Genomic DNA, 26,241 nt, shown 5'->3' on the forward strand with positions numbered 1-26,241 from the left:
AATAGCTCTATTCTGCCTAGTCTCTCCCTATATTGCTTACCATGCTACTCTAAATATTCACTCTGAAACAGCATGTCAGTTTGGCATAGTAGCTAATGAGTATAATTCTTGCATGCTGCCAGACAAGCACTAGTCACTTTCAACACGTGAGAGAGACGGCAGGGAAGGGACTGTGATTCAGAGATTTATGCTAAGCTATTAGCATTGTGGAAGATCACCCACTGCACCTTTAAAATCAGTGCTATTTAACATAAGTCATGTCTTGTTTAACAGCAGAAGTGAAGGATGAATCATTTTAATGTAAATATCATTTCACTTCAGTGAAACACATGTGGTCTTACCCTCCTGTTGCCTCCTCCAGGTGTATGTTTAATGTTGTCCATAGATCCAATCTTTGACTGAGCCTTGAAATCAAGCTTCTCAGACCTGATCTCAATGTTTCCTCCACCTTAAAAAGGGGAAATTCCTCATGACTCAAAGCAAATTAAACAAATAATTTGCATTTGCAAGCATTTAAAAACACTATGATTGAGTCCAGTGCTTAACAGGATAGTTCATTCAAAAATTAAGATTCACTCACAGTTTACTCAACCTTAGGTGTTTTTAAACCTTTTTAACTTCTGTTGAGCAAAAAATAAGATATTTTGAAGAATGTTGATGCGGATAAACAAATACTATGGAAGTCAATGGTTACAGATTTCAAGCTCACTTCAAAATATCTTCTTTTGTGTTCAGCAGAAGAAAGAAACTCAGAAAGCTTTGAAACAAGTAAAGGGTGAGTACATTTTTATTTTTAGGTGAACTATCCTATCAAACAGTGTTTCTGCTTAGGAACGGTTAAACATGTCTGCTAAATACACATATGTGTGGCATTTAAATTCCAAAGTGGACATGTGTGATTACCTGGTTTGTGACGAAGGTTGTCTTTCGATCCACACTTTGACTGCACGTTGCTCAGATCAATCTTTTTGTGGAGGATTTGGACCTTTTCAGAACAAGAAAAAAAAAACAGGCTTTAAATATTCATCCACATCAGATTACATTTAAAACCACCACTTCCATAGACACTTCCACAGACTTTCAGTCTCTAAAACGCTACACACTTTTGGTTTAATATGATCTGAGAATAGAGTACAGCAGTTTGGTTCTGGTTTTTAATTGATTGTATGTGCTTCTGTATGCTATTATGTTTAATAGTATAATTAGCAAAGATAAACTACAGTACACAACGCAAAGTGTAAGCTTCACCCACTCCTATGAAGCACCACTATTCTCCAAATGCTTTCTCTCTCTCTCTCTCTCTCTCTCTCTCTCTCTCTATATATATATATATAAATATATATATATATATATATATATATATATATATATATATATATATATATATATATATATATATATATATATATATACATACATACAGTTAAAGTCAGAATTATTAGCCCACCTGAACTAGCAGCCCCCGTTTATTTATTCCCTATTTTCTGTTTAACAGAGAGCAGATTTTTTCAACACATTTCTAATCATAATAGTTTTAATAAGTCATTTCTAATAACTGATTTATTTAATCTTTGTCATGATGACAGTACATAATATTTAACTGGATATTTGTCAAGACACTTCTATACAGCTTAAAGTGACATTTAAAACTAGGCAGGTTAACTAGGCAGGTTAGGGTAATTAGGCAAGTTATTGTATAACAAGGGTTTGTTCTGTAGACTATCGGAAAATATATGCTTAAAGGGGCTAATAGTTTTAAACCTTAAAATGGTGTTTAAAAAATTAAAAGCTGCTTTTATTTTAGCCAAAATAAAACAAATAAGACTTTCTCCAGAGAAAAAAATATTATCAGACACACTGTGAAAATTTCCTGAATCTGTTAAACATCATTTGAGAAATATTAAAAAAATAGAAAAAATGTTGGGGCTAATAATTTAACTGACTTTAACTGTACACTTTCAGAAATAAAAGTACTTGAGCTGTCACTGGGGTGGTATCTTTTCAAGGTACAACTTTCAAAGGTACAAATTTGGACCTAAAAGGGTCATATTAATACCTCAAGGGTACATATGAGTACCCAAAACGTACAAAAGTGTTCCTCTTAAAATTTGTACGGGTACTAATATACACTTTTGAGGTACCAATATGGACCCTTTAAGTACAAACGTGTACCTTTTGAAAAGGTACCACCCCTGTGACAGCTCTTGTACCTTTATTTCTGAGAGTGTATATATCTGTGTGTGTGTGTGTGTGTGTGTGCGTTGCAGTAAATGTGAAATGCTATTACTACATATACAACCAACACCTTTAGTAATTTTATGAATCTACTACTCAACAGTTGTTTGCTTCATTGTTTGTTTTTTATTTCATGTTTTCTAACATTTTAAAGAAGACTTTTTAAAATTCCCTATGTGAAAAATTGATATGAATGATGCTTCCAGAAGCTGCGCTGTTAGAAGTGTTGAAATGTATAATTTCCTAAACCAATTTGTATTTATAGGGGTGTAATAAAAAGTATAATGAACCACAAGCCTTAAATCATCTGCGTGGTCATTGGGTCAAAAACAGACTTGCTCTTAATCGTTCTCCGCTTTAGACTATGAGATGAAAATACAACATGAGAACGGTACAATCGTGTACCATCCCTGCTCCCAAAATAGAAGCAATGACCTCATAGCCGCAGCTGCCGGGGCTTTTTTTCTGTATAAAAAGGCCTCAGTGTCTTCAGTGTGAGGTCAGCTCTCAGATGGAGCCAAACACTCACCATAGAGCAACAGTCGGCTGACCAGAGCACTACAACAAGACCCCTGTGTACTAAAGAGCCGATGTCCTTCAACAGGGGACCACTGCAACTCCTCTTGAGTGCATAAGGGTCTTAAGGGATCACTCACTGCTACTTTAATGAGTGAACTGGCTGTCTTTAATGACAGGCTGGTTGGCTTTAAGGATTAGGATGTTAGTGGTGGTCTGGTCATTTGATTGTAAAAGGAAAAGAGGCGTTCCTCAATCTGAAAGTCTTATAATTATATGGAAAATTGTTTATTGTATGCTTGCTTAAACCATTTTTTTTTTGCTATAAATGCCAGAAAACGGCATACAGGAGAACCCTGAATCAATGTGTAATCATACTGAGGTGATGAACTGATGTTCTAGTTCTGGGAGGATTGAGAAATACAGTGTGCACTGTAAAATATATCAGTAAATTAGAAATATTCTGTATTTTGTGATTCATGTTTTTATTTTTCCCCATTAATTTATGCTTTTGAGTTGCAATACGAGACCGTGATCTTTCTTCCAACAACGTTTAACCTTGAAAATTTAGAAAAAGTGACTTTTATTAACATTGTTCTTAGTTTAAAGTGATATATTGTCTGGGTTGGTGTTGTATATTGCTGTACAAAAACCTTGAACGTACATTGTGTGTTTTTGTTTCAATACATTATATTATTTCAAACTACTAAAATGTCAATAAAAGTCACTTTGTTAAACTGTAGAGTTGAATTTTCATCATCAAAGGTCAACAGAAAGGAGATAAACATCCCATAATGCAATTCACAAGCATAAATAAACAGTAAACACTTGTGAATCTCAAAATACGGAAACAGAAATAATCAACAGATATTTTTTTGCAGTGTGAAAAAACGATCACCCCAAAAACTGTGGCTAAACATGTACACACACCCAAATGATCTGTTAATATTCAGAATGATGGCTCAATCAGACTGGAAAATCCTTCAATATTACTTAGTAGATCTGTGTAACAAGTACATTAAAAACGTACGATCAACTGGATTGAAAGTGTTGGTGTAAACCTAAAACAATACAGGAAAAATAAAACATGCAAATGCTTAAAGGCTAATAAATAACTCAAGAACACCTAACTCAAATTCACAGAGAAGTGTTACGTATATTTAAATAGATTTCACATCATACAAAATGTTCTTTTTATTACATCTCTTGTTTTACTATCTGATCAGTGGATGAGACTGAATACTTACCAATATTTGCTAAATAAAAAATCTGATATCAGCTTTCTTTCAGATACACCATGAATGGGCTACATACACAAGAATTTCCACACACTAATCACCTTTCTTAATGCTAATGTATGACAGACTCTATAGACTGTAATGCAAAGGATTTATTCTCTGAAAATCTAATAGTTGTGACGTTTACTCAAGCTCTGAATTTACATATTAATCTAAATGTTGCACTCATCTGTACAATACGCCTAAATTCACTTAGTGAAGTTTATTTATAAACTAATTTCGAGAGGATCACGTGCTTATGATTGATCACAGCTGGTCCCGCATTACTCAATTTATGATTCACCAATCGGACGATTCCTAAGCCACTATAAATACCATATGACAGCCATCTTCGTTTTAAAGAATCTCTCCTTCCACCCCTACTCCTCCTCTTTTTCTAGATGGGTGGCACGGTGGCCCAGTGGTTAGCACTGTTGCCTCACAGCAAGAACGTCACTGGTTCTAGTCCTTACCAAGCCAGCCGACGTTTCTATGTAGAGTTTACATGTTCTCACCGTGCTCACGTGGGTTTCCCCAGTTTCCTCCCACCGTCCAAAAACATGCAACTTAAGTTAATTGACTAATCCAAATCAGCACCATTGACATGCTCCAAGTAAGTGCTTATCTCTTAAGAGCAATCACTATCTGTATATTAGCTACTGCAGCTGGGGACTTCTCGAGATCTACCTGAGCTTAAACTCCCCTCTCGCCTTGCAAACGGGCCTAAGCTCCCGGGACAGCTCACCAAACAAGCTTTATAATCAATCATCAGCTAAGTGTGACCTCTTGAATAGCATATAAAATGATTTGTGTGTATCTGGACAAAAGATGTTTATCAATTATTCGTAGGGCCACCTAGAATCTATGCACACAGAATTTCAGCAGATTTATTAGTAGCCCATGGTTGAGTGTATTCATTTACTTGTAAATAAATATTCTGTTTTATATACTTTTGAATAATTTCATTAACTAATATGCACATGTTTGTATGATTTATTTACAATAAAGTTTGTTAAGTAATATTTTCATTTTTTTAGTAGATTAACCCCCGGTTTCACAAACAAGGTTTAAGGCTAGTCAAGATTCAATTGCATGTTTGACCTGTCTCAACTCAAAATAACTTGCAGTGAGATGTCTTAAAATACATTAGTGTCATTTTTTCTCCCAATGCACACCATTTATATATTTTTCCAAGGCCATTTTTATAAATTTGGCTTAAATAGCCTAATTTAACCAAGGCCTAGTCCTGGCTTAATCCAAACCCTGTTTGTGAAACTGGGCCATACTGTATTACAGGACAGGCTTGCTTTGTTTACCAAACAGGTTAATCTAATTGATTTGCACTGTTAACCTTAAATACAAGCTAAAAAGTTATAGATTTTTATTTAATATTTCACGTTTTATTACTAGACTCCCAAAATCATTCCACATAAATTTCTAAAAGTGCAAAAAAAGTCTGCAGATTCTGTCTCTCCCTGATTGTTAACCACTATTATTGTCATTGGCCAGAACGCCTACTAAGTCTGTCAATATTTTCAGCATAATTCCAGTTACAACAACAAATGTTTCCTTGTTTACTCACTTTTCCACCTCCGGGTACATGTTTGAGATTATCTTTGGAGCCACATCTAGCCTGCACATTAGTTAAGTCCAACTTCTGATCGAGAATTTGCACCTAAAAGAGTGAACATTTCGGGGAAGAAAAGGAGTCATCTGTGCCTTTTAGTGTCAGAGAAGAACCCAGAGAGCAACCGGAGGAAAACCGGTTCAAATAGGAAAGGCTTTTAAGAACATGAATGTGGAGGACTACAGATAAAACTGGGTGTCCGAATTGATAATCCCAAGGTTTCCACAAATGGTCATAACTTCAGGAAGAACCAAGACTGAAGGCGTTGAGTTCAACCTATAGTTACTCACATTGCCACCTCCTGGTGCATATTTGATATTGTCTTTGGAGCCACACTTTGACTGGACATTACTGAAGTCCAGCTTCTGATCCAGTATTTTTACCTGGAAAATCAAAGAGTTGGGAAGATAGGAGTTATCTTTACAGTTACCTTTAAGGCAGTAAAACAGCGAGTGAGGAAGATCCATAAGTGTGTGAATGGAAAATGAAAACAATAAGTCTGTATAATAGTTTATTATCTGATTTATGCTGGCCTCAGACTACACAATATTTTTGCATGATAGTCAGACTATTTGAATAAATGCTCATGAACATCAAACATGTCAGACTACATATTACTTAAGTGATTATTGTCATGCATAATACCATTGTGAAGGTGGAATTACCGTCTGACTTCTAGAGTCAAAAGTTACCAAATAATGGCTACTGAAGCAGTCTTGTCATCAGAAAAGCTTCACAAACCTTTCCTCCACAAAATAATTACACCAAACAACAACAACAACACATCTGTACTTCTTTCATTTCACTGTTTCAAAGCTGAGTAATGAAGAGATTCTGGGCTTCTATTGGACAGACTCAGATGTTACCTATCCAGGCTCATTGTGGATACATACCCTCGAATACATTTCTGGAGAGCGCCAAATATGTCCCAGGAGGTACCTTTTTGCTGTATGTGTTTTGGCAAATCCATCAGAGGTCGCTGTTGACTGACTGATTTCAGGTCTCAAATTTCTCTTGCAAGTGCCATTCACGCCTGCTTTTTTCATTTAAATCCACCAGAGGCCGCTGTCGACTGACTGACTGACCGACTAACCTACCGATGGACTGACAGACCAACCCACCCACTCACCCCCTTCCCTAAACTCTACCCACAATGTCTTTAAAAGCAATCCAGAAACATGAAAAGCCCTCAAGGGTGCCTAATTTTTTACCACGTTTTCAAATCTTACCACATTGTGACCCAGTCATTTACTTGTTTATTTTTTGCCTTTTGTTTTACCTGCTTTCTGGAACTTTTCTTTACCGGACTCAAACCTCGTTGTTGCGGTCAACTCTGTTCTTCCTCTTAAGTCTGCCGACGTACATGTCACGGTTGCAGGTTTGTGCGCTCTTCCGGAGTGTCTGTTTGATCATGTTGGTTTGTTTTTGTTCTCCACGTGTATCTGTTTTGATCACGTGTGATGACGGCACTCATCTGGCTTGATTAGCCCGCCAGCTGAGGCTCATATTCGGGTCTATATATGTGCGATGTTTTCTGTGTGTCTTTGTCAGTTTGTTACGTGTGCTCATGTGTGTGTTTCTGTCTGTGCTCAGGACCGTGAGGAGTTTCTGCTAGAGCCTGATTTCCTGCCTGATCCCTGTCCTGTTCCTCTAGCCCTAGCTCCGCACTTATTTGTTGCACCAGTTTGTTGAGTTTGACTGTGTCAAATAAATTCCTTTTGTTCACTCGCATTTGGATCTATCTGAACATTTATTTGAGTGTGACAGTACGTGTTGAGCCGCTGGGTAAACTGGTAACAGTGGAAAAGCTGTCTACACGGAGGTAAGCGGTCAGCTGGTAGTGCGTAAAGGGTCAGAAACCGGTTTTGGCATCATACCGCCCATAACGTTCGTTTTAAAGACGAAATGCAGCCATCCATACCTCTTGCTACATAATTCACGCTCTCCAGAAATGTATACGTGGGTACATATCCATAATGAGCCCGTGTTGGATGTTACAGACTCTGTCACAGTGGACTCAAAATAAATTACACTTGCATGTCTTTCTGTCGAAATGTGGTTGTTTACATTAAACCAGTGTTTCTCAACCATGTTCTAGGAGGCCAACCAGCTCTCCTTAACCAAACACACCTGATTCAGATGCTCAGCTCATTAGTAGAGACTGATAGACCTGTAATGGGTGTGACCAACAAAGGCGAGATCCAAAACATGCAGTGTTAGTGGGGCTCCAGGAACGTGGTTGAGAAACACTGCATTTCCCAAATTTGACATTGTGTTGTTTGAATCCAGCATTTAATTTCAACACTCGACAACTGACAAGACCCTCTCCTCAGTTCATTATCAATCCTGAAGTAGCTTATTTTTTTACAAGGTTTCCACAAATGGTCATAACTTCAGGAAGAACCAAGACTGAAGGTGTTGAGTTCAACCTATAGTTACTCACATTGCCACCTCCGGGTGCATGTTTGATATTGTCTTTGGAGCCACACTTTGACTGGACCTTAGTGAAGTCCACCTTCTGATCAAGAATTTTTACCTGAAAGAGTGCAGAGGTCAAGGAAGACAAGAATTATCTTCTGTGGTAAAACCAGAAAGCTTCTGACAGAACCTAGAGAGCTTGTTTTACTATTAACATCAGAGGTCAGTGTTTATAACTTCATGAGGAACATCTGAGGAACATCTGGAGTCAGTTAGGGATGGCTGGGAGTTTGATTAGTCTCCACCTCCAGTCATCAGTAGGGAAAGGAGCAGGCTGTTAAATATTCTTGGTAGGGATTGATGATTAATGGTAATTTTAGGAGTGAACTGGGTCTGGATAACGTTTAGCCTATTGTAACTCACATTGCCACCTCCAGGTGTGTGTGTGATATTGTCTTTGGAGCCACACCTAGAAGGGACATTACTAAAGTCCAACTTCTGATCGAGAATTTGCACCTGTTTAAAGCAAATGTTTGGACATTTTCATGAACAAAAACAAAAACGGTAAATGTTCCCTGATTCTCATGAAGTAAAGACAAATTATACACTCAAGGTGCTAAAATACACAAGATTAAATGAGAATGAAAACTGTACAGAAATGCTAAAAAAAATGACAAAAACACAGGCTCATATGAAATATATGTGCTTTATCCTACATTTTTGTGGAAAAAAATCATAATTAAACATGTTTTGCCTGCAGTTTCTAGGTAAAATGAACATTAATGGGCAGTATGACGCTAATAACATGTGTTCCTTTTCACACTAATAATATTTACAGGCACTTATCTCGGAATAAAGGTCTATTTTCATGCAGTTCTTTGGACAACACTAAATAAATACCACAAAAATAGTGTCTATGATTTGTATTGAATATACTTATTTCACCTATCTATCTCCAAATGGACAACTTTTCTTGCGCGGTCAGTTTGCTTGGTAGCTCACTTTGTACAGTGTTGCGTTTGTGATAAAGAGCGCATGGATTTAAGCCCAGTGAAGCATGCTTCCTTAGAAGAGTCAAAGCAATGTAAAATCAAGTTAAAACTACATGGTCGCAGTGTACTTTTCTCTTACATTTGCTTTTAAAAACATTATTGGTTGGGTTTAGGTCAGTGGTTTGCTAAGTGATCTGTACAACAAGCCCTGCCTTCTCTTGGATGTACACAAGAAAGGTGTATATATGTAACGTACAACAAAACGTACCCCAAGTAACATGTTTCAGATTCGAAAAAAATGTAGACAGTGCCCTCTAGCGGATTTGTTATCTGAAATGTGCAATGTATTTTACGTTTTGCAAAAATGTAGGTTGAGGCATTTATTTACAATGAGCCTGAGCTGAAAACACAACACAAAACGACTAAACATGAGCTAAAACTGAAATACAAAAATTAAAACTAATTAAAATAATACTAAGACTAAGAAATTGCTAGAATAACACAATGTGATAGCCACTGGTGATAGTTTGGACATCAGAAATAAAGGAATAATATATGTGTTCTGTTGGTTACATTACTCACATTTCCACCTCCTGGTGTATGCTTCAGGTTGGCTTTGGAGCCACACTTTGACTGGACATTGCTGAAATCCACCTTCTGATCAAGGATTTGGATCTGTAAAAGGCAGAACATCAGGAAAATTGCTTTTCAATACTATTGTTGTAGAAAAGAGAGAGATTTCTGAGCATTAAACAGGTAACTTTTCATTGGCTGATTGGAATAACATGATTCAACTCAATTTAAGTGTATTTAGGTAGCAGTTTCAAACAGTAAATCATCCAAAAATGAACATTTCCTGTTACTTTACTCATTCCCAGGTCATCCAAGATGCAGGTGACTTTTTTTCTTCGCTGGAGAATAAATAGAAGGATCATTTTTTAATGGGCTATATGCACAGCTAGTGTTTTTAAGCCGATGATAAACTTCCGGTAAAAGCTTAATGGGAGTATTTTCACTTTCATATGGTTTCTTTTACAGCATCAATGTTGTAATGTAATTACAATATATTCAGTTAAATAGACTTCAGCATTCATTTAATGGTTCAAGCGTAAAACGAGATGAAAGACCGTGTAACCGCTAGCACCATCAGGCTCAGCAGGCAAGTGCAGAAACTCCATTTAAAATAGTGGGGTCATATTTTAAAGATATGGTGGGGGAAAATGGAATTAAATGAGTGCTTTTTGTCTGGTCTGAAACCCACTTCATATCATATATCCATCAGGCAGCAAAGATCACTTATTTTTAAAGAAATCAGATCTTGAATGTATCAGTTTTATAATAGAAAGACTCTCTGAGGCTCTGAGGAAAGAAGCTCTGAGGCTGGCTAAAATGAAAAGTCTGTGTGCATATAACCCATTAAAACTGTGGTCTTTGGTAATCCATAACATGCATGTCAATGTGTGGCGGAAATGCAAAAGTACAGAAGTACATACATGTATAGCCATATTTAGGCTTAGATATTGACTTGCATTTTATGAATCACTAAGAACCATAGACTTAGACAAAAATCGCAAAAAAATGTTATTTTGAGTAAATTAACAACAAATTTTGTTTTGGTGTGAATTAACCCTTACAGTTTTATGTAAATTAATGCAAAAATATCTAACATTTATAGAAATCACTCAAAATCAGTCAGTCTTTACTGTAAACAGTAGATTAAAGTGAATTACCCGGCCGCCTCCGGGCTGGTGCTTCAGGTTATCAGTGGACCCGACTTTGGAGCGAACGTTCTTCAGATCAGGCAAAGGAGCAGCGGCAGACAGCGATGTGGGCGAACGGTTCTTCGGGGATTTAGGGGTCGAGCGAATCACTGCAACCTTCTTGATTTCATTCCCTGTGCTCGGAGGCTTCCCGCCCGCAGCCTTGCTGGCAGGAGATTTAGGAGTGCCAGGGCTGCTGTGCCCGCTGTTCTCCGCGGTGTCTGAGAAACAAAAGTTGTCATAGTTGGGTAAACTTGGAGCTCAGTGAATGAGAGAGTACAACAAATCATCATCATCATCATTTTCATCTGCTTATCGCGGGGGCAGCAGTCTTAAAAGAGAAACTCAGACTTCCCTCTCCCCAGACACTTCCTCCAGGGGGATCCCAAGGCGTTCCCTGGCCAGCCGAGAGACATAGTCACTCCAGTGTGTCCTGGCTCTTCCCCGAGGCCTACTCCCGGTGGGACATACCTGGAACACCTCCCTAGGTAGGCATCCAGGAGGCATTCGAAACAGATGCCCAAGCCACCTCAGCTGACTTCTCTCGATGTGGAGGAGCAGCGGCTCTACTCCGAGCTCCTCCCGAGTGACAGAGCTACTCACCCTGTCTATAAGGGTGTGCCCTGCCACCCTACGAAGGACACTCATTTCAGCCGCTTGTATTTGAGATCTTATCCTTTCGGTCATGACCAACAGCTCATAACCATAGGTGAGAGTATGAACGGTTGACCGGTAAATCGAGAGATTTGCCTTTCGGCTCAGCTCCTTCTTCACCTCAACGGACCGGTACATCGACCGCATTACTGCTGCAGCTGCATCTATCTGCCTGTCAATCTCATCCATCCTTCCCTCACTCGTGAACAAAACCCCAAGATGATGATGATGATGTTCAATTACACGTTAACTACGATCAGCCAGTCACAAACTCTAGACATCTGCTGAAGTGCAAACGGAGCATCAGTGTCAGATTTGGGCGTAATCAAGTCCTATGGTGTAAACATTTGACCATTGGACTGCTGATTGAGTAATGTTCCTGAACATGTCAATTCCTTTATGAGAACATGTTTTAAAGTCTACCTCCAGCAGGATGAAACACATCTCATAAAGCTTAAATGATGCTCTCAGTATAGATACAAATTCTCAAGCACGTTTTTAATAACTTTCTGATTCAATACTGTGAAGGATTAAAGCAGTTCTGATGTCAAAAGGGAGTCCAACCAAGTAATAGGCATGTGTACCTAATAATGTAGCCAGTGAGTGTATATTTATTTCTAAAAAGTAGTTTGTTAAAGAAGTGGCGTGGTGGCATAGTGAGTAGCGCTATCGCCTCACAGCAAAAAGGTCGCTGGTTTGCATGTTCTCCCTGTGTTGACGTGGGTTTCCTCCAGTTGCTCCGGTTTCCCCCACAGTCCAAACACATGCTCTGTAGGTGAATTGGATGGGCTAAATTGTTCGTAGCGTTATGTGTGAATGAGAGTGTATTGGTGTTTCCCAGTGATAGGTTGCAGCTGGAAGGGCATCCCATGCGTAAAACATATGCTGGATAAGCTGGTGGTTCATTCCGCTGTGGCGACCCCTGATCAATAAAGGGACTAAGCCGAAAAAAAAATGAATGAATGAAAGAAATCTCCTTCACCTTTTCCATTTTTGGCAACAGCAGTCATAGCAGGAATCTTGGTCCCTGCAGCATGAGGTCTACTGCTACTAGGAGCCTAGAGATTTACAGGAATATAGAGACAGAAATCATTAAAAACACATCATTATATTCTATTAAACTGCACATAACAGAACAATTGCTAATGTATTTTATGTCCCGGTGGTCCTGTTTTTTTTTTTTTTTTTGTCGGGGGTTGGGGGGGTGGGGGGTTAATTAAAATCAAGTGGAAGTGATATTTATTTAATTTTTTTAATTACTGCCTCAATGGTCAACTGCTTTTCAGTTAGCATAGTATAGTATAGTATAGTATAGTATAGTTTTGTATTGTATCGTTTAGTATATCACAGTATAGCATATTATGGTATCGTAAAGTATAGTACCGCACAGTATAGTATTGTATCGTATAGTATAGTTTAGTATAGTATAGTACAGCATATTAAAGAATAGTATAGCATACCATAGCATAGTATAGTATCGTATTGTACAGCATAGTACAGTATAGTATTGTTTATCATATAGTATAGTATAGTATAGTATAGTACAGAATAAAATCGTATAGTTTAGCATAGTATAGTATCATATAGTATTGTACAGCATAGTATAGCATTGTTTCGTATAGTATAGTTTAGTATAGTATAGTACAGCATAGTATAGTCTTGTATAGTATTGTACAGCATAGTAAAGTATAGTATAGTATCGCATAGTATCGTATAGTATAGTATAGTATAGTGCAGCATAGTATAGTATAGTACAGCATAGTACAGGACAGTACAGTAAAGTATAGTATAGTTTAACATATTATAGTATATGTACAGTATACAATTTGTGTTTTAGGGGAGGCACGGTGGCTCAGTGGTTAGCACTGTCGCCTCACAGTAAGAAGGTCACTGGTTCGCCCACAGTCCAAAGGCATGTGCTATAGGTGAATTGAGCGAGCTAAATTGTTTGTAGTGTATGAATTTTAATGAGTGTGTATGGATGTTTCCCAGTACTGAGTTGCAGTTGGAAGGGCATCCACTGCGTAAAACATATGCTGGATAAGTTGTCGGTCTATTCCACTGTGGCGACTCCTGATAGATAAAGAGACTAAGCCAAACGAAAATGAATGAATTAATGAAAATTTGTGTTTCGTTCAAAAAATGTTAATTATGCAATCTCCCCTATAAGACACATACAGGTGTGATGAAAATAGTATTTGCTAAAACATCAAAATGATACATGCAAAACATGTAAGGTTAGTATCAGAGACTGCATGTAGTAAAGCAAACTATAAGGATTGTTGGCTCTCTGGACTGTCAGTAGTTCAAACAGCCCTCATTAACAGCTCTAATAGCATGTCTTCATGCTCGAACATTGAGTTTGTTGAAAGCACTTCCAGAATCCATTCAGTTGAAGGATAATAACAGCTGCAGCTCAAGTTAGACAATACAAATACTCTAAAATCATGCAGACTTTTCTCAGTGCCTTTTCCAGAAGCCAGTGTTATTCCATCTTCAGTGAGAAATAATGTCATAGCTGGACCTGTGTGCAGTTAGTAGACTGCCAGTTAACTCATTGTTTTAGACAGCAGCAGCAGCAGGACACAGGCTTCTACTCACTCTTGTCCTGGTTTCTTTGAGTGCAGATACAGAGGGAGATCTACTAGAGGAGCTCGAGGACTTTTTCGGGATGGAGGAAGGTGTTTTAAGGGAAGAGGGTCTGACTTTGGTGTTGGGGTTTTTAGGGCACTTTATATAAAAAGCAAAACAGTATGAAAAATTCTGTACAGAAAACAAAAAGAGGACAGAAAGATGATTCAAAACAGCTTTTAGCACTCACCCGCTTCTCAGCATCACCATTAGTCTTGGATTGAGCTGTGGAGAAAAAAAAAAAAAAAGATTATGAATACAATCAGTATTTCTGAAACAAGTAATAAAACAACAATGGTAGACTCTCTAGATAAGTGTTTCTCAACTGGTGGGTCGCGACCCAGTGGGTCACGGAGTGTGTGGTCAAAAAAAACAACAACAAAAGTTACATTTTTTTTTTACTAATTTTGCTTATACCGGACTTTTATTTTGAAATGCGTGCGTGACAACCCTACCGTTTGACAAGTGAAATTTCATTTAATTATTGCAACAAATATGTCGAAGCGCAAGTACGACCCCGAATATGTAAAGAATGGATATATATATATATATATATATATATATATATATATATTGACGACAAAAAGACTTAAAGCCTCAGTGTCATATGTAGTGAGGAGCTCTCATAAGAGAGCATGAAATCTTCTAAATTAAAACAACATTTAGAAACCAGACAACATGTTTTGTTAACAGTTTATTATTAACAGTATTTGTTGTTTTTACTTTGTAATATTTCTAAAATTTGATCCTTTTTGTTAAATGACAGCAATAAAATAGTGTTTATTTGTAAGCCTTGGTGATTTCTTATGGATGTATCTGTCACTACTTGTTTATGTTGACAAATAAATACAAATTAAGTATAATTCCTAAAATTGTATTATAGTTCCTAAAAATTTGGGTTGCGGCTTGATGACCATGTAAAAATTTGGGTCCCATGGCCAAACCAGTTGAGAACCCCTGCTCTAGATGTATTGTTAAACCTAGTTTCAAACCCTAACCATTGTAATATTACTAACACAAGAGACTACATTTAATTTAACATGTCGCTAGATGATACAAATATATAACATATACAATTCTTTTTTTGGTAAATCTGATTCAAAAAGTCCTAAACTGTTTCTTTTTATTAATAAATGAAGGAATATAGGTTTTATCACAATTTCTGATTTATAACAATAATACTATTAATAATAATTTGAATGCACAAATGAGCAGGAATAAATAGGAAACCTACAATAATGCAATTATACTTTGTTAAAATGCTTCCTCTGTGCTCTCTTCAGAACAAAGATTCTCTATTGGTATATGTGGTTTAATCAGGGCCTTTACCAGGGGTGTCCAAACTCAGTCCTGGAGGTCCGGTGTCCTGGTGAGTTTATCTCCAACTCACTTCAACTCACCTGGCAGGAAGTTTTTAAATAAGAGTAAGAGCTTGGCTGTGTCCGAAATCGCATACTTCCATACTATATAGTACGCTAAAATCAGTATGCGAGTGTAGCGGAGGCCAGCTAGTGTCTTTAGCCTCCGTGGTAGAGCAACCGACTCCCATGCGGAAGGACGCTGGTTCGATACCAGCTCGGAGCGGGTTGGGTGGCGTAGGACCGGCAGGGTTACACGAGCCGAGTAGTATGTCCGAATTCATAGAATTTGAAAATCAGTATGCGAGATGTAGCCGGATGACTTACTACTTCCGGCGAGACTCTGAAGTGCGCATCCCATGTACGCTGCGCTATCCCATGATGCCCCGCGAGAGAATTCATGAATGGGAGTTAAGCGACGCAGCTGACACAGGTAGGTCACGTGACCATGACAAAATTTCGTATGTAGTACATCTGAATTCCATTATTATTTTTCACATTCATACTTTTCTAACAGCCAAGTAGTACGTTTAAATTTAAATGCAGTACCTACTGAGTAGTAGGCGGTTTCTTACGCAGCCCTTGATTAGCTGGTTCAGGTGTGTTTGATTAGGGTTGGATCTAAACTCTCCAGGACACTGGCCCTCCAGGGTCGAGTTTGGACAGCCCTGGCCTTTACCATTCATGGAATCGACAATTAGAAAAAAGGGGTCATGATCTGGATTTTCATAATGTAGTCTAAGGTCAACTCACAATACAAGTAAGAATTGTACATCAATAAACACTTATTTAGGATGTACATTTCTATCCTGTTTTTGGTCATTTTGGGAGTAAACTGTCACTGGGGCTACTTCATGACATGAAGGAGAGATGGACTTGTAATGCAGCGATTGTTTTGTCTGGTGTAGTGTTAGAATCACACAGGAGACGATGCAAAGCCTGTGTTTTACACAAACATCCTGTCATCTACAGTGTAGAGATTCTGGGTTTGCATCTCTTTCATATTTACTTGACTTTATGTGCAAATGAATGGTCAGAGCCAAAGAGAGAATGATCTAGAACACTAGTACACTGCAAAAATATCTTTAAACGAGCAGTTTACAGTATTTTGTAATCATTTATTTTATATTTGTGCTTTTGAATTGCATTATAGGACCTTGATCTTTCTTTTAAGATGCTTCTTCCAACGATGTTTAATCTTGAAACATTCCAAAAAGTGACATTATTTCCTCAAAATTCCACACACAATACGCCATAATGGCAATGTACAAAATAGTTTTTGAAATTGTAGCAAATTTATTAAAAATAAAAAAGCTGAAAAATCACATGTACATCAGTATTCTCAGCCTTTGCCGTGAAGCTCTAAATTGCGCTCAGGTGCATTCTGTTTCCACTGATCATTCTTGAAATGTTTCAGCAGCTTAATGGAGTTCACCTGTGGTCAATTCAGCTGATTGACATGATTTGAAAAGGCATACACCTGTCTATATAAGGTCCCAGGGTTGACAGTGCATGTCAAAGCACAAGCCAAGCAGGAAGACAAAGGAATAGTCTGTAAACCTCCGAGACAGGATTGTCTCGGGGCACAAGGCTGGGGAAGGTTACAGAAAAATTTCTGCCGCTCTGAAAGTTCCAATGAGCACAGCGGCCTCCATCATCCATAGGTGGAAGATGTTTGGAACCACCAGAACTCTTCCTAGAGCTGGCCGGCCATCTGAGCTGAGTGATCAGGGGAGAAGGGCTTTAGTCAAGGAGGTGATCAATAACCTGATGGTCACTTTGTCTGAGCTCCAGCATTCTTCTGTGGAGAGAGGAAAATCTTACAGAAAGATTCAAAGCATACCGCCAGAGTATTAATAGAGTGGCTTTACAACAACTCAGTGAATGTCCTTGAGTGGCCCAGCCAGAGCCCAGACCTACATCCAATTGAACATCTCTGGAGAGGTTTGAAAATGGCTGATAGAGCTTGAGAGGTACTGCAAAAATTGCCAAAGACAGGTGTGCCAAGCTTGTGGCATCATATTCAAAAAGACTTGAGGCTGTAATCGCTGCCAAAGTTGCATCAACAAAGTGTTGAGCAAAGGCTGTGTGTACATGTGATTTTTCAGCTTTTTATTTTGAATAAATTTGCAACAATTTCAAAAACCCTTTTTTCACATTGTCATTATGGGGTATTATGTGTAGAATGTTGAGGAATTAATACATTTAATCCATTATAGAATAAGGCTGTAACATAAAGAATGTGGAAAAAGAGAAGCACTATGAATACTTTCTAGTTGCACTGTATATTCTGGGTTGTTGAAGTACCCTTTAAATAAACCTTTTTTTAAACTTGCCAGTACATTTTACAGCATTATTTCTCTATAAATAACTTTCCATACATTATATTACTTAAAACTACTAAAATGTCAATAGAAGTCTGTAAAGTTGAATTTTCAACATCAAAAGTCGCTGAGCAGAGATCAACATCCCATAATGCAATTCACAACTGTAAATAAACAGTAAACATACATCACAAAATACAGAAACTGCTCATCAACAGATTTTTTTTTTACAGTGTAGACATCTACATCATACTGAAACCAAAAAGGAAACATTTCGTTTAAAGGCAGCTTTGTTTCATTAAGAGCTGTTTTTGGATTAAAGAGGAAGTTTTGAGTTTTCAAACTTGCAGGCTGTTATTGTAGTACAATGATTACTTATAAGTAAAAACCATAGATTTAGGAGAATGTACTTGTCGATTCATGAATTTTTCTTTGAGAATTTAGAAATTAGAGAACTCTTTCCTGCAAAAAAACCTATTGGAACCATTATTTTTTAACAATTTGACTAGTCTGCAACTAAGTTAACAGTGTGAACGTTTCAATTCACAATACTGACAACAGTTTCCAACAATTGTTCCTTATTTAAAAAAAGTGTTTCAATGCAGTTCAGAAAGCTGTAAATGAAAGTGAGGGGATCTGTAAAAGCAGTGCGGCACTAGATGATGGTGTAGTGAACACATGCAAACACACTCATGCACACACAGACATGCCAGACTGAACTCGGCCAGCAAACATGGAGCTCATCGATCGGCGCAAAACAGGCTGCAAGACCACCAGAGGAAACGAAAGAATGACAGAGTGAGAGGCTGAGTGCCCAAAACAAGTACGCCGTGTAGCAAACACAACTGCGGGACAACAGCTCGTTCTCCTCAGCACGCCGTTTATGTTGTAGGACGTGGTGCATAGCGAAGCGGCTCTGTAAAACATAGGTGGAGGCAAACCAAGGAAGAGAAACTGCACTGGGATTCTGTCAGCTGATCTGCACAGACCTTTAAACTGAGCCACCGGCACCAGGGATTTTCTCGGGGAGCCGTGGACACCTTTTGGGGAGCCAACTGTGTTTGCAGACGGATGAGTGTCTTCTGTTTTATTGCTAGCATCAGCTTTCTCCTGCGCTGCTTCAATGCATTCATGAGTTGCAGAAGTATAGGGTGTATCAGGTGTATAAACAGATTCAACGTAAGCCCTGCTGGCCCACGCTGGAAGCTTTTCTTCCTCATGGTTCTCGTTCTCGTAAAAAGACAGTTCTTCCTCTTCTCGAAGGGTCTCGGTGTAAGGAGGCCTGGCTTCAACAATCCTCTCCCCGACTGACGTCAGGTCTTCCAGTGCAGAACTGCGGACCAGAAATGCAGCAGGAGGCTCATTCTCTAGAGACAGGCTCCTGGTGCGGTCGGGACTGACAGACGTCCGCCGGTTGTGGGAATGCACAGGTCTATCAGTCCAGCTGCTTCTCAGGAGGTCTTCGTCCTGCTCTTGTATTCTCTGGTGGTCTGCGTTGCTCCAGTCCGAGTGTTGATCAAAACCGTCAGATGAAAACCCCGCTGCTAAAGCTGGAAACAAAGCTGCTTTTGGCCTTTACTCGTACTGATAAAAATGCATGTCGCTTTTACCATGGTCAGAGAAAGCAATGATAACATCTGTTTCACTTTTCTCTGTTTAAAAAAAAAAAACCTGGTTGAACCCAGTAGATAAAAGAAAACAAAGTGGTTTGCTGGCCTTTAACAGACGGAACATACAGCTGTGATGAACCAGACTTCACACAGAAATATGAGCTGGTAGGTACGATTAAAGAGCAAGTTTGATGGTAAAATGTTTTTAAAAATGTTGTGTCATGAAAAAGAAGTACACTTAACATACTTAATACAATTAAGTATAATGTTTTCTGACACTTGAATGGGTGCTATTCTGGGACGATAACCGTTTTCAAGGTATACCGCGGTTTGGAAAAGTTAAGGTTTTAAAACCGCCAACATTTTCTGTTATACCGTCCCTAAGGTATGATAAGGTAGATTTTTTAAATTAACTTTTTCTTCAGTATCTCCAGCAGAAAAGATATCCAAAAATGCTGTTTAAATGGTAAAGAAATCTGTGTTTTGAAACAAATAAAGACAGCAGAAGTCAATGAATCATTTGAATTAATTAGCCTGACATGTTTACTGCTCCAAAATATTTGAAATGCTTCTCAAAATAAAATATATTGTGTTCAAAGGAGAAAAAACTTGTTTATCCAGACATTTAAAACATACTTTAGAGGGGTAATCACAATATCGTTGTACCGTGATATTTTTTATCAAAGGTTATCATACCGTGAGAATCTTATCTGGCCCATGCCTAGATATTATGCAAATTTATATAACAAATGTTTTAACAAATATATATATATATATATATATATATATATATATATATATATATATATATATATATATATATATATATATATATTTAATTCTGTTATTACAAATTAAAAGTCTTTTAAAAGTCTTTTACAAATTAAAACTCTTTTAATTCACCTGAGCAGGAATACATCTTTGTATGTTAATATTTTTCCAATATGACTTTTGTTGTCATTGATATATGGTTAAAGTGTACATTCAAACAAACTGACAAGCATTTATGGAAGAATAAATTATTTAAGTGAATGTACTAAATATACAACACAAACCTGCTGGGTATTTTATTTTACTTAAGTACGCATTTGTAATCGGGTGCTTTACATATGAGTCAAGACAATTCAAATAAAACAAATCTTTAATGATTTACGTGAAGTTTAGTTTTAAACTAATTTCGAGAGAAGCATGTGCTCATGATTTACCCAGCTGGTCCACATTAACTAATTATGATCCTCCAATCAAAGGATCCCAAACCACTATATATATCCTCATTTCCTTTCTACAACTATCTTCGTCTGGAAGAAAGCTTCCTGCTTCTAAAAAGCTTTAGCTCTAAAAGCTTTTACAGCATTGCACTTTTTAGCCCATCAATATGGAAATAACCAACAATATCTACAACTGCAACCAGAGCCCTGCTCTCCCTGAGACTTCAGCCACTGCAATGAAGCCAAACTCTCACCGCTCTTCGCGGTCCATCTGTGGTAACGTAGTATGCTTTAAGGGGAAACTTCTCTCTTTTAGGAGAAACTACTCTCCAAAAGACTAAATATTTCTTATGTCTTTAGAAAAGCAAGACTCTCATAAATAAAAAAATAATTTAAACCATTTTAAAGACACAAACACTATGGACAACGTCCTCCTATAATCTGTAAACAAGCAGAGATTATAACAAACCAAATAAACCCACCTTTCAAGCTTGCTGTCTGTTCACAGGTCCATAACATTTTAACAGCCTGGCTGATTTGACTGCAAGGATCAAAGCAATCCAATCCATAAAACTTTAGTCCACAACATGTTTACATGTTTATAAACATACATGGATACACTGCTGTCATCCAAACTTGTTGCTGGAGTGCTTTCAGTAAAGTAGTATCTTTCAGACAAAAACACTTGTATTATGGTCTAACAAAATGGCTGCCGACCTTTTGATTGACACTTCATTGAGCCAATAGCTGAAAAGAGAAGTGTCACCATCCAAGCTGTCAGAACATGAGATGGTCCCGCCCTCTCTTACGATAGTTATGAACAGACTTGGTTGCAAAGACTTTGTGAATGAATTGGGCCAATTATGCTTCTGATTTCATTCATGTTAAGATTCCAAATGTAATGTTATTTAATCAATCAGATTAAAGTAAAGCCCATAGTAAACATTTAATTGACACAGTTTAATAAGTATTGTTCAAGTGCAAATTAAATGACAACATCATTTTAGAAGTTAAATAAATTAAACAAATAACTAACATAAATAAATAAACATGCATATAAATAAACAAACCCTGCCACTTCCAATAGCTATTTAACTTCTAAAATAAAATTACCCACCTAATGACAATAAGCATCCATCGTTCATAGAAGTCCGATCGTAATATGTCACAGGAATTTAAACTTATCACTTCACCTACTCTACTTTAAAGAGGTATTTTTAAGATCACCAGCCAAGCCATGCTCAATATCCTTGGCCCTCCACTCTCCTGGGGGGGAATGAACGTCTACCAAAACATTTAAAACACTATATGTCTGTCGATTCCTCACCTCGCTAGAGAACTGCGTTCTCACCACTAATTTTTCTGATTTTCTCATTTCAGGTCTAACCTATGGATTCCACCCGGGCACCTCAGCTCTCCCTTCCTATCCTAATATTCAGTCAGCTTTTGCTGATTGAACCAGAAATTGTGGATCATCTTATTTAAAAAGAGATCGACAACCACTTTATGTTTGACCATTCTCTGCCCCACCACTCAAGGTTTACGCATTTGTCCCATAAGCAGTGCAACTTGCAAATTCTCCATCACTGGCTTCTTTCTAACAATCGCAGAATCCCCCACCTTATCCAACTTTAGATGATATTCTAATCACCCCCCCACATTGCCTCCAGCCAAACACCTAGAGATCACCAAAAGGTTTTCGCCAATCTAGGTAGTCTGCTCGCAGAAGGCTGGACCCAATACATTTATCGAATTTCTAGGCATCAACTTCGATTTGCTCAAATTCCAAGCTTCTCTTCCTAAAGAGAAAATTGGCTGAATAATTTCTCTTTATCTTGTATTATAAGAAAGAGACTTGAATTAAACACATACTGTTATCTATCCTCGGCCACCTAAAACTCACAGTGCAAATTTACCTCAAACTTGCCTACTCCAGCTCCCTACCACAAGTCACGATTGAAAAGGCACAATTTCTCGCTCAAAACCCACCCACAATGAACTCCGCTTATGGATTGCTTCCCTAAGCTATGGAACGGCTGTTCCTTCTTCTGCAGAGATTGTTCGCACCCCCATTAGATATTTGTCTATTTACTGGTGCTACCCCATCAGTTGGGTTCCAAGGGTACTCAGAGGCCACTGGTTGCCACCACATGGCCCCCTCAATCTATTTCCACTCTAGAAACCATTGTTCATCAGCTTTCTTCAAACTGTACCCAATAGTCGCTGCCCCCATACTATGGGGAGACGAATGGTCCACCTCTAGGATTCTCATTTATTGTGTTGAGGAAGAAACAATATAATGCATAGACAAAGGCGTTCCTACTCTCTAAGCTTTAATGCTACTTTTAAGATGTCTTATTTGACATTAGTCAATTTATCATGTCTGCATAATACGTGCCAGGTTGCAAAACCAAATCACTGACTCTCTCTCATTTTCTTTCCAGAAACTTTGGTCACTGGCTACAGAAGTGGACCCCAACTCAACGCCTGTCCATCCCTTTCCACAAATGACATTACCTTAAGCCACCCCCATTATAACCTCCACCAAACTCCATATCACTTACCATTAAAGTAGTAACCTTCAGACCCTTCAGTCACACATCACAGCATGAAACATTTAAACTCAACCCTCACTCCAACCCACCATAGCAGATCTAATTTTGTGTGATGAGGAAAGAAAGGGTTTCCTCGTCCTGCAAAGTAAGATAGATCTATTGACAAAGAACATTTCATTTACATCTTCAACATTCCTGGCCTCACCCACCCAGTCCAAACTCTCTAGTATACCTACACTCGAGGATTATAAGAAACAAACCCCCTAGCCCCCCTTTTTACTGATGACGCTAATCGTCCAGTATCACATCTCTGGTTCCAGAAACACCTCAAAGTTGTCCACCTCTCAGGATTTCCTCCCGAACCAATCTCCAGCCATTCATTCAGAATTGGCATTATTAAAAGGCTTTCCCAACACCAGATCCAGACCCTTGGTCATTGGTTCTCTGAAGCCTTTCAAATCCTACATTCGCCTCTGTCTTTTCATCTCAAAGAACCCAAGTTGTTTCTTTCAAACCTCTCAGCCCAATCTTGGCCACCCCTTTATTCTCAAGCCAAAGCCATCTATCTGTCCATCCCTAGCAAACCCCCTCACGGCTCAGACTCCCGCTGGAGTATATATGAGCTTCAGCTCTCGCAGAGCTTAACATGACCCTCTTTCTGTTCCCCCTGCCAGCATTGAGTTCCTCTGCTGTTTCCTCCTAGTTCTTTACTCCCTGCCTTTGACTCTCATGTAATCTCCTTGCTACATCAGCATCACCCTAAGCTCAGATTTCGCAGGGGTCAACATGAGCTTTGGCTCTGACAAGAGCCTACCCTATCACCCTCTCCTTTCTGTTCCCCCTGCCAGCGTTGAGTAATTCCGCTGTTCCCTCCTAGCTCTTTACCCCTTGCCTTTGGCTCTCTGGTAACCTCCTTGCTCCATCTGCATCACCCAAGCTCAGACTCTCGCAAGGGTCAACACGAGCTTCGGCTCTCGCAAGAGCCTCACCTTTCACCCTCTCCTTTCTGTTCCTACTGCCAGTGTTGAGTGCTTCCACTGTTCCCTCCTAGCTCTTTACCCCTCGCCTTTGGCTCTCATGTTACCACCTTGCTCAATCTGCTTAAAGCTCAGACTCCTGTAGGGGTCAACACAAGTTTCGGCTCTCCCAAGAGCCTCCCCTTTCACCCTCTCTTTTCTGTTATCCCTGCCAGCGTTGAGTACTTCCGCTGTTTCCTCCTAGCTCTTCACTCCTTGCCTTTGGCCCTCTCATAACCTCCTTGCTCTATCTGCATCACCCAAGCTCAGACTCTCGCAAGGGTCAACATGAGCTTCGGCTCTCGCAAGAGCCTCACCTTTCACCCTCTCCTTTCAGTTCCTCCTGCCAGTGTTGAGTGCTTCCACTGTTCCCTCCTAGCTCTTTACCCCTCGCCTTTGGCTCTCTTGTTACCACCTTGCTCAATCTGCTTAAAGCTCAGACTCCTGTAGGGGTCAACACAAGTTTCGGCTCTCCCAAGAGCCTCCCCTTTCACCCTCTCTTTTCTGTTATCCCTGCCAGCGTTGAGTACTTCCGCTGTTTCCTCCTAACTCTTCACTCCTTGCCTTTGGCCCTCTCATAACCTCCTTGCTCTATCTGCATCACCCTAAGCTCAGACTCCTGCAGGGGTCAACGCAAGCTGTGGCTCTCATAAGAACCTCACCTATCAACCTCTCCTTTCTGTATGCCCTGCCAGCGATAAGCGCTTCTGCTGTTCCCTCCAATCTCTTAAGTCCTTGCCTTGACTCTCAACTAACCTCTTTCCTCCATCTTAGCATCACCCAAAGCTCAAACCCCCACAGGGGTCAACACGAGCTTCGGCTCTCGCAAGAGCCTCCCCTATCACCCTCACCTTCCTGTTTCCACTGCCTGAAATGAGTGCTTATGCTGCATCATTTTATTTATTCTGTATTGTCATTCATCAGTTTCTACATTTTGTTTAATCTGTATAGTAGTTCATTAGCATTACATGTTATCATATTCTGTATTTTGCATAGTAATCTCGTTATCTCCAACAGCTCTCCCCTTTTTTCTTTCCCCCCTGTCAGCGTTGTATGCTCCCTCTGCCTTAGTATCTTATTGCATAATTTGTATATTCTGTATAGTACTTGTGTTGGATATTTGTGTTTCTTACAGCTGCTCTCCCCCCTTTTACCTGCCCTGCAGCATCAAGCACCTTTGCAGCTCCAATTAATTTATTCTGCATAATGGTTTATTGTTATATCTTGTATTGTATCATTTGCATAAAAATTGTTTATTATATCTGTTACTTCCAGCCACCTTGCCCATTTCTTTTCCCATTCCAGTGTGGAGTGTTTCCGCTGCACCAGTTTATTTGTTTTCCTTATAGTTATTGATAAATGTCTACATTGTGTTCATTCTGCATAGTAGTCCATTTGTATTTCATGTATTATATTGTGTATTTCTGGATAATAATCATTTTACTCCCAGCAGCTCTCCCCTTTCCACTTGCCAGAATTGAGTGCCTTACTGTTTTCTACCAGCTGTTTACTCATTGTTTTTGACTCCCATCCAACCTCCTTCCTCCACATTAACATCACCCTAAGCTCTGACTCCTGCCGGAGTCAATAGGAGTTTCGGCTCTCGCAAGAGCCTCACCTATCGCCTTCACCTTCCAGTTTCCCCTGCCAGTGTCGAGTGTTTCCGCTGCATCAGTTTATTTATTCTTTATAGTTATTCACCAGTATCGGCATTGACATGTTTATTCTGCATAGTAGTTCATTAGCATTTCATGTTCTGTATTTTGCATAGTAACCTTGTTACTTCAACAGCACCCCCCTTTTTTCTCTCCCCTTACCAGCGTTGTGGGCTCCCGCTGCATTAGTATCTTTCTTATTGATTATTTTGCATATTATGCATAGTAATTGTATAGCATATTTTTGTTAATTACAGCTGTTTTTCTTCTGCCAGCGCTAAGTGCTTCCGCTGCTTACTGCATTTTATTATGCATAGTATTTCCCTAATGTTTCATGTTTTGATTTTATTGTTAATATATTAAATCTGTGTTAATACCAGCTTCCTTCCCCTCTCTTTCTCCCTG

General features: G+C 38.8%; 1 protein-coding gene across 45 annotated transcripts in view; it reads right to left on the reverse strand.

The window, feature by feature from the left end:
• mapta (microtubule-associated protein tau a) overlaps window positions 1–26,241 on the reverse strand; it is a 68,921-nt gene that overhangs the window by 8,196 nt on the left and 34,484 nt on the right. For 8 of the 45 annotated variants that reach the window (XM_087275733.1, XM_087275738.1, XM_087275732.1 and 5 more), the window contains 8 exons: window positions 14,301–14,335; window positions 12,462–12,537; window positions 10,796–11,046; window positions 9,648–9,740; window positions 8,099–8,191; window positions 5,611–5,703; window positions 904–985; window positions 342–448 (listed from right to left, as the gene is read on the reverse strand). In XM_087275733.1, coding sequence (XP_087131859.1) covers window positions 342–448; window positions 904–985; window positions 5,611–5,703; window positions 8,099–8,191; window positions 9,648–9,740; window positions 10,796–11,046; window positions 12,462–12,537; window positions 14,301–14,335 — 830 coding nt within the window. Of the gene's footprint in view, window positions 1–341; window positions 449–903; window positions 986–5,610; window positions 5,704–8,098; window positions 8,192–8,496; window positions 8,590–9,647; window positions 9,741–10,795; window positions 11,047–12,461; window positions 12,538–14,080; window positions 14,210–14,300; window positions 14,336–18,781; window positions 19,343–26,241 lie in introns of all 45 variants that reach the window. The other 37 variants (XM_087275725.1, XM_087275719.1, XM_087275722.1 and 34 more) reach the window with 13 other exon arrangements.

Source organism: Danio rerio, chromosome 12 (genome assembly GCF_052040795.2).
Source record: "Danio rerio strain M-AB ecotype USA chromosome 12, GRCz13ab, whole genome shotgun sequence".
Lineage (NCBI taxonomy): Eukaryota > Metazoa > Chordata > Actinopteri > Cypriniformes > Danionidae > Danio > Danio rerio.